Source organism: Oncorhynchus mykiss, chromosome 6 (assembly GCF_057628025.1).
Source record: "Oncorhynchus mykiss isolate SJ-2025 chromosome 6, ASM5762802v1, whole genome shotgun sequence".
In the NCBI taxonomy this organism is placed as follows: Eukaryota; Metazoa; Chordata; class Actinopteri; order Salmoniformes; family Salmonidae; genus Oncorhynchus; species Oncorhynchus mykiss.
The window spans coordinates 18,014,041-18,028,020 of NC_143027.1; the positions used below are offsets into that span (position 1 = coordinate 18,014,041).

The window sequence follows — 13,980 nt, forward strand, 5'->3', positions numbered from 1 at the left end:
GCAAAAGACCTGAGACTGGGACGGAGATTTGTCTTCCAACAAGACAATGATCCAAAACATAAAGCAAAATCTACAATGGAATGGTTCATAAATAAACATATCCAGGTGTTAGAATGGCCAAGTCAAAGTCCAGACCTGAATCCAATCGAGAATCTGTGGAAAGAACTGAAAACTGCTGTTCACAAATGCTCTCCATCCAACCTCACTGAGCTCGAGCTGTTTTGCAAGGAGGAATGGGAAAAATGTCAGTCTCTCGATGTGCAAAACTGATAGAGACATACCCCAAGCGACTTACAGCTGTAATCGCAGCAAAAGGTGGCGCTACAAAGTATTAACTTAAGGGGGCTGAATAATTTTGCACGCCCAATTCTTCAGTTTTTGATTTGTTAAAAAAGTTTGAAATATCCAATAAATGTCGTTCCACTTCATGATTGTGTCCCACTTGTTGTTGATTCTTCACAAAAAAATACAGTTTTATATCTTTATGTTTGAAGCCTGAAATGTGGCAAAAGGTCGCAAAGTTCAAGGGGGCCGAATACTTTCTCAAGGCACTGTACAAGCCCTTAACCAACAGTGCAGTTCAAGAAGAGTTAAATGATTTACCAAATAGACTAAAATAAAAAGTAATAATAAAAAGTAACACAATAAGAAAAACAATAACGAGGCTATGTACAGGGGACACCGGTACCGAGTCAGTGTGCGTGCGGGTGTACCGGTTAGTTTAGGTAATTTGTACATGTAGGTGGGTGTGAAGTGACTATGCATAGATAATGAACAGCGAGTAGCAGGAGTGTACAAAATGGAGGGGTGTCAATGTAAATTGTCCAGTGGGATTTTTATTAATTGTTCAGCAGTCTTATGGCTTAGGGGTAGAAGCTGTTGAGGAGCCTTTTTGTCCTAGACTTGGCACTCCGGTACCACTTGCCGTGCGGTAGCAGAGAAAACAGTGTAACTTGGGTGACTGGAGTCTCTGACAATTTTATGGGCTTTCCTCTAACACCGCCTATTGTATAGGTCCTGGATGGCAGGAAGCTTGGCCCCAGTGATGTACTGGGCTGTTCGCACTACCCTCTGTAGTGCTTTACGGTCAGATGCCGAGCAGTTGCCATACCAGGCGGTGATGCAACCAGACAGGATGCTCTCGATGGTGCAGCTGTTGAACCTTTTCAGGATCTGGGAACCCATGACAAATCTTTTCAGTCTCCTGAGGGGGAGAAGGTTTTGTTGTACCCTCTTCATGATTGTCTTGGTATGTTTGGACCATGATAACTCGTTGGTGATGTGGACATCAAGGAACTTGAAACTCTTGACCCACTCCACTACTTTTCCTGTAGTACACGATCAGCTCCTTTGTCTTGCTCACATTGAGGGAGAGGTTGTTGTCCTGGCACCACACTGTCAGTTCTCTGACCTCCTCCATATAGGGCCATCTCATCTTTGTCGGTGATCAGGCCTTCCACTGTTGTGTCATCAGCAAACTTAATGATGGTGTTGGAGTCGTGTTTGGCCACACAGTCGTGGGTGAACAGGGAATACAGGAGGGGATTAAGTACACACCCCTGAGGGGCCCCAGTGTTAAGGATCAGTGTGGCAGACGTGTTGTTGCCTACTCTTACCACCTGGGGGCAGCCCATCAGGAAGTCCAGGATCCAGATGCAGAGGGAGGTGTTTAGTCCAAGAGTCCTTAGCTTAGTGATGAGCTTCGTGGGCACTATGGTGTTGAACGCTGAGCTGTAGTCAATGAACAGCATTCTCACATAGGTGTTCCTTTTTTCCAGGTGAGAAAGGGCAGTGTGGAGTGCGATTGGGATTGCATCATCTGTGTTGGGGCGGTATGCGAATTGGAGTGGGTCTAGGATGTCCGGGAGGATGCTGTTGTTCAGCAGTAGAAACAATAACAAAGCATACTCCCCACTCCTGTTTTGGTAAAAGGCTGAGGGATGGTGCTGGAGAAATGTAACCGGATCTCATATTCATAGACCAAGCTATAGATGTGTTGGACTGACCATCCATGATATCAAAATTATAGTTTTAACCATGTTTTGGGGCTATATAGTGTTTGTTTACATATAAACATTTGTGTAAAACAAGCTTATGCTTTGGGTTCTGATGGGGTACGACAGTTGAACTAAGCTCATTAGTCATTTTAAAGTTATATTCTTCAAGAATCAATGGGTACATATCATTAATTTACAAATCCCAAAATTGATGTAGCAACTGCTGATTGCCCCTTTAATTTGACAATATCTATAGTAGATTTACAGCTTTTTTTAAAGGCTCAGTAGTGTTATTACCTAGTAGCAGTAAAGGGAAGAATAGTATGCTGTATACTGCATGAGTTGTTTTTCTTTTCATTGCAGGTTTTCACTGTGAACAATGTAAATGTGGTGATCCGGACGAGGACAGAGCATCTCACCAATGAGGAGAAAGCTAGAATAAAAAGTAAACACTCTATAATTCCTCTAGGTGGAGGTAGAGAGACATAACAGTTAGATTGTGTCTGAAATGGCACCCTATCCCTATATAGTGCACTACTTCTGGTCTACGAGAGATGGTCCTCATCTCAATGTTTAATAAGCTGCGTCTTTAGTCCCTTTAGTCAGCTACACTGTCACAGTTATAATAACCCAGAGAGAGTACACAGATCCAAAATGACCTGGCTCAGTTTAGGAGCAGACTTGTTGGAGACCAGCGCTGTGTCTGACACATAACGCATTGTCTCTTCTTTTTTTTGTCTTCTAGGTGAGAGGAATGTTCTGGAGTCTCTTCTTGGGACTGTGGAGCAGCAGATCAGCGCTCAAGGGGTAAGAGATCAGTAGACCAGGATTTAAGGTTATGGAGGATTATCTCATCTAATTGTTTTATTTCTTAGCTACATGAACAGAATTTTACTTGCCTTTTTGACTTCAATAAGAACGCTTCATCTTGGTTGATGTTGGCTTCAATGAGAACACTCAACTTGGTTTGTAATGGGTTCAATAAAAACACTCAACTCTGTTCATATTGTGGATAGGACCTCACTCTGGAGTACGCAACACCCACCAACCCCACCGCTATCACACCAGAGGAGTACTTTGACCCTGAGTTTGACCTTGAAGACCGAGACATTGGCCGGCCCATTGAACTCACCATCCGAACCCAGAAGTAAGAAAATGATGCTGTTAAGCAAGGCTTTTTCATTAATATTCATGTCATCAGAAGTCTTGATTGTTTTTATAATGGTTTCCCTCAGTTCATATGAAGGTGTTGGTGTCTAGGTTTTAGCATAAGAGTGGGTATATTAAGATGGGACTACATTGCAGTTCAGTTGAACTACAAATCATCAGATCTACAAATCACCCTGCATCCCAAATAACTACTCATGATGTGATTAAGATTAGTCATTCTTCACCTCCCCTTGCGCAAACTGATTCTTAGGCACCAAAACAAAAAAAATTGACTGAAACAGGGAGAGAAGACCTGAACTTGTCCAATAAGAAACACATGTTTTTGTTTTCCGTTGCAAAAAAGTATTGCTACGGTGTGCACTAATGAATATGACCCTGATATGTCCAGGTTCAAGGGCACATTGTGGATGAGCGAGGAACACCCTCTCTCCCTGGTGGAGCAGGTCACCCCTATCATCGATCTCATGGCCCGGACCAGCAGCCACTTCGCCCGGCTACGGGATTTTGTCACCCTCAAGTTCCCTCCGGGCTTCCCTGTAAAAATAGGTACAGTTAATCCTCTGTGGAAGAGTGAAGAAATGAGAATGTTTACACAAAATGCTTGTGCGGCTCATTCAAACACTACAGATCTGGGGCTGACTGAATCGAGTATCTCAGAGGAGTGCTGATCTAGGATCAGGTACCCCTGTTCATGTAATCTTATTCTATGTGAACTATAAAGCAAAACTGACCCTAAATCAGCACTCATACTCTGACACGCTTGATAAATACGGCCCCTGATTGAGAAAAACTGCGCACACACACATACTCATCAAGTACCACTATGAAAGGCTCACCATAGAGGCATTTGCTTTTAAATAACGGGATGCATAAAGATTATACGTCTTTGTTTCCTCTCACACAGAGATTCCCCTGTTCCACGTGCTCAATGCTCGCATTTCATTTGGTGGTGTCAACAAATGCAGTACGTGCGAACCCCTGGACACGCCACCCTCGGCTGCCACGCCCACACCCTCGGAGGAGGACGGCGGTGAAGCTGCAGGTAGGCACACTCATTCCGCTGACCTGGGTGAAGTGACCACGGCATTCATTCCCATGGGTTATTATGAACACATTTTTTAAATAAATTTATTCAGTTGCTTCTGACAGCTGAACAACAAATAGGAATGTTTGGCGGCTGGTAGCCTAGCGGTTAAGAGAGTTGGGCCAGTAACCGAAAGTTTGCTGGTTCGAATCCCAACGCCGACTAGGTGAAAACTTTGTTGATGTGTCCTTGTGCAATGCACTTAACCCTAATTGCTTCTGCAAGTCGCTCTGGATAAGAGTGTCTGCTAAGTGTATGTAAATGTATCCATATCAATTTCATCTGAAATGTCGATATTGACAGCTTACCAATAATAACAACATTCTCGATTTCTGTTCCCTCCAGTTCCCCCTCTATTCCAGGTGTGTCCCTCTGTATTTGAAGTACCTGCACACTACCGTCACAGAGGAGGAGGGGGCGGCAGCCGCCACATGCCCGTATCCAACCACGACGAGGAGCTACTGCAGTATGCCATCCACCAGAGTTTACTGGAGTCCGGTGGTGGAGACCCGGAACAGGTCTGAGACGCCACACACACACACACGCCACACACACTCCTCGTCAGGTCCTCTTGCTCTCACGGACTCCTCCTCCTCATTTCTCATCTTTTTTACCTGGGATCTGTGTCTGTTCAGGAGGCCACAATATTACAAAACAGATTGTGTAGAACTGATATTATAGGGAATTATGTCCGTTGCAGATAGAACTGGTATAAATGTGACGTGCCAAGCATTTTACCTTACCTACTCCACCCTTAATTTTGACCTCTAGGAAGTGACCTGGGAAGATGCCAATGGGGACCTCACGGACCCTATTCTCAGTAGCCAGAGTGACAGGTAAATCAAATTGTATTGGGTGTGTACACATATTTTTCTAAAGTTGTTGCTGGTGCTTATGTTTCTAGCTCCAACAGTGCCGTATACCTAACAATATAAAACAATACACACAAGTCCACAAAATACAAAGAAAGTAATTAAGAAATATCAGAACGAGGTGTGTGTGTGTGTGTGTGTGTGTGTGTGTGTGTGTGTGTGTGTGTGTGTGTGTGTGTGTGTGTGTGTGTGTGTGTGTGTGTGTGTGTGTGTGTGTGTGTGTATTTATGTATATATATATATATATATATAAAGGTATGGACAGTATATGAATAGAAAAGGTTTGTACAGCAGTAGTTATATAGGATGAGCCATCACTAGAATACAGTATATACATATAAAGTGGGTAAAACAGTATGTAAACATTATTAAAGTGACCAGTGTTCTATGACTCTGTACATAGGGCAGCAGTCTCTAAGGTGCAGGATAGAGTACCGGGTTGTCGCCAGGTAGTAACAGTGACTAAGTTCAGGGCAGGTATTCACAAAGTATTCCTGCACATCACTGGCTACACTATTCACTTTTGCCCAAAGTGACTTTCAATTAGCACAAAACCCACAGACCTGGTATTGCAAGCACGTGTCCAAACAACTTAGCTTTAAAAGCACAATTTTCTCAGCTTTGCTGAGGAATGGCCGGGTGTGCAGTATGTGGATAGGTGCTTTTAAAAGGAAGTTGGTAGTTATTCACAATGGACAACTGTCGTCCAGGAAAGAAACATTCCAAGCCTTTCTTCTCTTTCTGATACCAACACCTGTTGTTCCAGAAGCATCACAGAGGGGGCGCTGGTGGACTTGGGAGACACCACATCGAGTCTGGCCAGCTCAAGCACCTCGACCTCCAGCCCTGACATGGACCTCCGCATGGCCATGGAGCTGTCGGCCCGGGCCCAAGCCGAGGAGGAGAGGAGGAGGAAAGAGGAAGTGGAGGAGCTGGAGATGATATTGCAGCTCTCGCTCACAGAGAAGTAAAAATAGGAAAATATGAGGGGGAAAAATGGTCATTAAGACCACGCCTTGCCATACCTGCATGAACTATTTATAAATCAAGAAGCAGCCACCATCACAACCCTCCCAGTCCAACCCCCACACCCCCCCTTCTCCAATGCAATCCACCATGACACCGGCAAAACCTCCATGTAACAACATTGTCATTAACATAACCATCTGTATTTAATACTTTGATACCTATTTTTGTTTAAAAAACATCAACAAAAATGTTGCTATATTTGTATTTCTATATAACACTTAGGCTCTGTCTCAAAAGTGTACACGCTGTCAAATCCTTGATTCCTCCTGTCCTTCTAAGAGTCATAGCCACTCCTCTCCCGAAGAGGAATCCATGTATTCTTTGAGATTATTTTGGGAACTGTTTCATTTCACTGGAATGTCAGGGTTGCAACCTGTGATTTGAATTAGTTGGGTGTTGCCAAGAGCCGGTTAAACCTGTGGCAGGTAGCACAGGAGGCTGGTGAGGGTAGGGCAGATGACAATAATGGGGGAATGGAGTCAAAGACAAGGAAACCATGTTTGATGTGGTTAATACCGTTCCATTGATTCCATTCCAGCCATTTCTATGAGACCGTCCTCCCCAATTAAGGTGCCACCAGCCGCTTGTGGCTGTTAGCTGCTTTAGTTGTGGCTCTGGAAGGTTGTTCTTTCAGAGCTCTGGGTCATGTCCACGAGGCACTGACTGAAACAGGTAGGGACTACCTGCCCTGTTATGAATATGACTCTGGGAATGGAACTCCAGTGTTCACACAGCCATTTGACAGAGGTTCACGGCCAGACTGAAAGATTGAATATCTCAGGGTTCCATTGTTCTACAGTTCCTTTTCGTTGAAACTATAGTGAAAGTGCAGTATATTCGTTTATTGTAGACACATCGAATGCAGTTTTCTGGTCATGGATTAGGATTTGTTCTACTTTGAACAGGATGGCATCAAACAGTATGACTTGGTGGTGCTGCCGTCCCTTTTTCTTGTTTGCCTGACACTGCATAACTTGAGTCCTTTTCAATCAAAACCTGTAATTCATGGGAAAAGACAAAAGTAAGATTCTTCTTGTGCTGCAGGAATTTATGTTTTGTATTCGTGTTGTAATTGACACAGTGTGAAAATGAACATGATAATTCAAACATGCACAAGAAGACGGAGGTTCTTGACTTGCACCAGAAACCAGGTGTTATTAAATTGGTTGTTATTTTGGAGGTGGTCCGTCTTGTTGGCCATCACCAATGGTCCTTGAGCACCGTTAAGCATCAGCACCACAACTCAACAAAGCAATAGCAGAAGCCACAGTGCCTACCTGTGGTGGATGATAAAGTAGCATACACATGGTTCAGAGGCGCTCGCAAGCAACCAGGGTCCAAACATGGATCATTGTAGGCTATCTATTGGCGATGACATTTTTCGTCCCTTAAATGTAGAAGAATATGGCCATCAGACCTCAAACACAACAGGGTTCTAAGGACTGCTGTCTCTTTTTTTTAATCTTGCAACTACAGACCGACCTGTGGGCTGAGTGACGTGCAAGAAATCTGAGATCAAACATGGATGCCAGCTCAGTGTAGGATCAATATTTTGTACTGAAGGGAGCATTTCCTAGTCTGGGTACCAGTCAATGTCTTTGGCACATGACATAGAGTACAAAGATTGGAATGTTAGCTAAACAGACTGGCAACCAGGCTAAGCATTCCCCTCTCACATGTCCAATTCTAAATGGATCCCTAGACCCTACCTATGCTCTTGTACAGATCTGATAAGATTTGACAGGTGTATGCGATATGGTAATGTGGTAATAATACCTTTTCCTCTGATGGGCCATTTTCACCATATTGCAGATCTCCCCAATAGGGCATAGTAGGGTCTAGGGATCCATTTGGGCTTAGGCCACAGACATGATTGGTTTTGGGACGGGGAGTCCGTGTTAGTGTTATAATGCCACTCAGGCCAGACCTACTAAAGACACCGGAGAACATTTGAAAGGTCTCATCTTTAAAGCTGTGATCAAGGTGCTTCAAAAATGTTTCCTATCCAGTGGTGTTGGTGGATAAAAAAGGAATTAACCAATGTAGTTAATTACAGTGATAACCAACAGCACTTTGGACATGTTTCTGATGCATCGCTTCGCTTCGTCTGTTGTGTTTTCTGGGGGCTAGAGCTGTAAACAGCTAATGATCAAATTGCCAAACCGTAGGACAGTCTCTAATGTACCAGGGTTCGCTTTGATTAGATTTCTTGGGAAAAGTCTTTGTACTGCTTTATTTGCTAGCAGGTAAGCTTATTTTTTAACATGTTAATAAGAATTTGTGAAAACATTTTAAACTGTGATGTTGGATTAAAAAACATTTCTTCAATAAATGCACTTTATTTCAATTCGGGTGAACTGCGGCTGATTCTGTTACAAGTAAGTCTGCTTTTTGCTAAGATTAACAGCAGATGGCACAAACCTATTCATTGTTCAGATCACAAAAGCACAATCCTTAATTTGTTTTTCAGACATGCCTGCTCTGATCATTAACCATTCAATGACTAGCTGTCCATTTCACAGATTTTAAACACTGGATTAATATGTCACAGCAATTTCCTGTGCATCGTTTCATCAATAATCATTGGTATATACTTTATGGTTGGATTACCCTATACATCTATGAATTAATGGTATATTTTGTTGGGCTAAATATAGTAACTGGCTTCATTCAAATCCTGACATCTGCTCCATGTATCCACACTGACAAATTAGAGCGTCTGAACTGCTTATAGTAATTAAATTGGATGCCATAAGAATATTATGGTGGATATACAGTACAGTACATGAGCACTATATTGTGTAGAAGGAATCAACTCTGAAATGTAATTGAAAATTCTATTAGCCCTCTTCATGAACTAAGAGTGATTTCATAATCAAACATCCGTCATCTTTCCAGATTTCACATGAAAAACCAAAATTATAGACACAAAATTAGCAACAAGGGATAAACAAATTTTCCAATCGTTTTGGGTGTCTTTTCCAAATATTCTTATTCATTGTGGATTTTTAGTACAATTTGACATTTCAGGCGAGGGATTTATGGTTTGGGGCAGATTTTCATTTTAGATGCTTATAGAAAAATGCTGTCACCTTTTCTGTCACGTAATGTGTTATTGATCCCTTCTAATTTTGACTGGCATGTGAGTGAGTGCCATTTGAGAATCTCTTTGAAACCAACAGCTACATCAGGGCGTCTTACGTGTTTTCAGCATTATGCAACCGGTCTCACTTTTGTCTGCTGCAACACTTAAAGATGTCGTCCGGGATCTTAAGCACAAAAAAACCTTAACATATTGTATGAATTTGATTTATAATGACTTTTTCGCAATTAGGGTTCCAATTAATCTAAAAGATGTTCGATGGGGTTGAGGTCAGGGCTTTGTGCAGGCCAGTCAAGTTCTTCCACATCGATCTCGACAAACCATTTCTGTATGGACCTCACTTTGTGTACAGGGGCATTATCATTCTGAAACAGGAAAGGGCCTTCCCACAAAGTTGGAAGCACATAATCATCTAGAATGTCATTGTATGCTGTAGTGTTACGATTTCCTTTCACTTGAACTAAGGGGTCTAGCCCGAACCATGAAAAATAGCCCCAGACCATTATTCCTCCTCCACCAAACTTTACAGTTGGCACAATACATTCGGGCAGGTAGCGTTCTCCTGGCATCCACCAAACCCAGATACATCCGTCGGAATGCCAGATGATGAAGCATGATTCATCACTCCTCAGAATGCTTTTCCACTGTTCCAGATTCCAATGGCGTCAGGCTTTACACCACTCCAGCTGACGCTTGGCATTGTGCATGGTGAGGTTAGGCTTGTGTGCGGTTGCTCGGCCATGGAAACCCATTTCAGGAAACTCCCGACAAACAGTTCTTGTGCTGACGTTGCTTGCAGAGGCAGTTTGGAACTCGGCATGGAATGTTGCAACCGAGTCCAGACGATTTTTACACATTTCAGCACTCTGCGTTCCTGTTGTGAGTTTGTGTGGCCTACCACTTTGCGGCTGAGCCGTTGTTGCTAGACCTTTCCACTTCAGAATAACATTACTTACAGTTGATCGGGGCAGCTGTAGCAGGGCAGAAATTTGACGAACTGATTTGTTGGAAAGGTGGCATCCTATGGTGGTGCCACATTGAAAGTCACTGAGCTCTTCAGTGTGGCCATTCTACTGCCAATGTTTGTCAATGGAGATTGTATGGCTGTGTGCTCGATTTTATATACGTGTCAGCAACAGGTGTGGCTGAAATAGCCGAATCCACTCATTTGAAGGGAGAGAGAGAGAGAGAGAGAGAGATATATATATATATATATATATATATATATATATATATATATATATATTGGTGTAGCTTAATTTATCAGTCTCCCATTTCTTCAGGTTTGTTGTGTGCAAATGGCCCAAATTATTGAGTAACACTTTATAATACATTAATAATCCATTATACATGTTTATATATTTTAAATGCTTATGAATATTAATAATGCTTAAGCTATACGTTTCTAAATGTTAACAAATAATTAAAGTTATATAATAATAGTTTATAGTTAGTTTATAGATTGAGCCAAAGCATTTGGGATAAAAGCTTCTGCCAAATTGCATAAATAAAAATAAAATAAAAAAGTAAATTCTGTACAAACAAATGGTTTCAGGTTTGAGAAATGTGCACTGAAACGAGTGTAAATGTGATTGAGAGAGGGCAGACAAACAGCTTGGGGGCATGCCACTCAACACAGCCTCTTCACGCATTTGATCACCACACGAACGTGTGTGTTGTGCATTAGCACTCTTGATGGGAACACTCATCAATGAGCATCAGACTTATATTCATCATTACATTCACTAAACAACAGTTTAAAGAGGCTGATTGAACTTATCCCTTTAATCTATAGTCATGGAAACAGAGTGCACTGCTGGATCTGGGCCCATATTTCTAATGCTTGTCAGAGTAGGATCTAAGATCATGCCCCAATCAACTTGGGCTTGTACCTTACGCTGGGGAGGGATCTACTCCCCAGATCAAGGTATGATAACCAAAGCATGAAGAATTACTGTTGCGTCTACACTGATAAAGATTGATAATAAAGTTACTGGTCCCCTCCCCATGTCAAACACTTGGATTCAGGAGGCAGGACTATTGAGGGGATAGGGTGACATCTCCCTAACTCTTACCTCAACTCCATTCAACACCTTTGGGATGAATTGTAACGCCAACAGGGAGCCAGGTCTAATCGCCCAACCTCACTAATAATCTTGTGGCTGAATGGAGGCAATGTTCCAACATCTAGTGGAAAGCCTTCCCAGAAGATTGGAGGCTGTTGTAGCGGCAAAGGGGGACCAACTCATTATTAATGCTCAGGATTTTGGGATGAGATGTTCGACAAGCAGTTGTCCACATAGCTTTGGTTACGTATGACTCAGTTGGTAGAGCATGGCACTTGCAACGCCAGGGTTGTGGGTTTGATTCCCACAGGGGAGTAGTAAGAATAAAACATTTATGCATTCACTGTCGCTTTGGATAAGAGCGTCTGCTTAATGACTAAAATGTCAACGTAGTATATCATTCATGTCACTCAACACACACAGTCAACCCAATGTATGTTAGTTTTTTTTATCATGTTTTTTTTCAACTTCAGTAGTACCTTGTGGTGGGGTATTTTAAGAATATTCCAATATATCAGGGTAAATAAGCAAAAATATAAATAATATAAGACAACTATAAACAATACATTAAAATTCCTTTAAACGATGACAGCAGCAGGAATATTAAATTACCTTAACAAAAAATATAAAATAATCATATCAATTAACATTTTATATGGCCTATTCAAGACACACGCAGGTAACCTAGTGGTTAGAGCGTTGGACTAGTAACCGAAAGGTTGCAAGCTCGAATCCCCGAGCTGACAAGGTAAAAAAAATCTGTCGTTCTATTCCTAGGCGTCATTGAAAATAATAATTTGTTCTTAATTGACTTGCCTAGTTAAATAAAGTTTTTTTTTTTTAAACACAATAACATCCCACTGGGCACAGACATCAACATCTATTTCACGTGGAAACAACATTAATTCAACCAGTGTAGTCTATTTTATATAAAAATGAGGGACCCCGTGCCTATTGTCTAACATTCCAGTTTATCAGACAGATATGCGTAGACTAGGGTTTTTTTGATTGTTGATTCCCTTGATTGTTGATTCCCTTGGATCCAGTCGGACAGTAGGCATGACGTTGCTGTACACTGCTTCACCGGCGATGCAATGGTTTATACACACAAACTGCCATGACAATCATCACCACCAGCAGGATAGATAAGACGCTAATAAGTACAACTGCAATAGAAAAAAATACAATGTTACAAGCACATACATGAAAGAGATTTTAGACCATTCGTTGCGGCTCCGCCCTCTCACGAGAACACATCGCAAATAAAGAACTACAGGTTAGGAGGACTTTGCTGAAAAAACATGGCACTAATAGCCTTCAATTAACAGTAAAATAACAAAATCAAGGTTGCATACATCTACACACGTTATTTAGAAGATAAGCCTACATTCTTATTTTATTGCCAACAGGTGCGCCCCTGTCGTCTAGGAACACGGGCCTGCAATAGGCAACACATTAACCCGCATAAAACCTTACCCAAATTTTGATTCTGTAGGACTACATACGGCCTTTCATTTAGTTTAGAGTCACCTAGTTGTCCGTTCCCGTTCACAAACGCGCCAAAGGATAGAAAATACAGAATTAGGCTTTGTCGACTAGGATACAACATGATTATGCGAGAGGGAAAATAAGCTTCCACTTTCCCAGCATAATAATAGCAAAGACGATACAGTATGAGGATGGACAGAAACTGCTTCTCCAATACAACGTCCCCGATCACGCTTGTAGGTGACGTCATGGTGACGTTGCCTAGCTAAGATCATGCGCAGATACTCGTCATCGGTCTAATGATCGTCTCGCGCAGAACTGCGTATGTGCAGACCGACAAATCGAAGGCAATCCTTTGATATAAAGTTGTTTTTCACGAAAATGAAATCCTTTCAGTTTATCGCTTTCACAAGGTTGCAGTAAAAACATGTTCAGCTACTTAAGAAATTGGCTCGAATCTCGGTTGTACCTTTAGATTTTGAGAAAATTAACAACCAAGGAATAATTTTTCACTTCTCTCTTTGGCTTCTCAAACCCCATACTCCGGACTGGTCTGCCCATTGAGCTGAGTCTGTCTGCAGAGACCCAGTGGCCAAGTTTGATTCGCAAGCGTTCCCGGAAGTTTCGCGGCACCCTCGTGATATCACATTAGCCTACACTGGGTCCTAAAGCTGCCAGGTAGTACTAAAAATTAACCGTTTTACGCCGTATTTCAGTTTCATATCCAGTCTATCGATCAGTGTCATCTAGTCTAGTGATTGTACTCGGTTACTTATTTAATTGGGCCTACAGTGTGATTTGCGGATAATGTATTTTTTAACTTCCTTGTTATTTTAACTGAATAGGGAATTATGTAGTGGTGGGTTATCGGATAGAATATAAAGGATGTGTTACTCTTTCGGTATTTTGTTCTCGGTTCTCTTATATTAGGAATTCTATAGCCTAATAAACATCTGGTAAGGAAATAAAACAATTCAGTTTTTATAGTGCATATATAAGTCATTACTTTCTCTACATTCCTGAAATGTCAAAGAGCAATGGGGTAAAGTTATAAAGGTTAAGATGCTTGGGGTTATAGACTTACATCATTACTGTGCATGACTGATGTATTTGGCCTTTATCACATCATTTGTTGCCACGAGTAAAGCACATGTACCAGTACCAATACAAA

General features: G+C 41.8%; 1 protein-coding gene and 1 long non-coding RNA gene across 3 annotated transcripts in view; one reads left to right on the forward strand and one right to left on the reverse strand.

Moving 5' to 3' along the window:
* LOC110525368 (ankyrin repeat domain-containing protein 13A) overlaps positions 1-8,499 on the forward strand; it is a 32,043-nt gene extending 23,544 nt beyond the window's left edge. Inside the window, exons 8-15 of one of the 2 annotated variants that reach the window (XM_036979499.2) lie at positions 2,361-2,442; positions 2,743-2,804; positions 3,014-3,144; positions 3,556-3,713; positions 4,072-4,209; positions 4,597-4,769; positions 5,023-5,087; positions 5,890-8,499. In XM_036979499.2, the coding sequence (XP_036835394.2) occupies positions 2,361-2,442; positions 2,743-2,804; positions 3,014-3,144; positions 3,556-3,713; positions 4,072-4,209; positions 4,597-4,769; positions 5,023-5,087; positions 5,890-6,094 (1,014 nt within the window). In that variant the 3' untranslated portion in view covers positions 6,095-8,499. The remainder of the gene's footprint in view (positions 1-2,360; positions 2,443-2,742; positions 2,805-3,013; positions 3,145-3,555; positions 3,714-4,071; positions 4,210-4,596; positions 4,770-5,022; positions 5,088-5,889) is intronic. The other variant, XM_036979500.2, reaches the window with a different exon arrangement.
* A 3,254-nt stretch (positions 8,500-11,753) lies between these two features.
* Positions 11,754-13,426, reverse strand: LOC149982781 (uncharacterized). Its single transcript, XR_016496528.1, has 2 exons — positions 12,798-13,426; positions 11,754-12,487 (listed from the first exon to the last, which is right to left on the reverse strand). It is a non-coding gene; the product is annotated as an uncharacterized LOC149982781 (long non-coding RNA).
* Between the last annotated feature and the right edge of the window lie 554 nt (positions 13,427-13,980).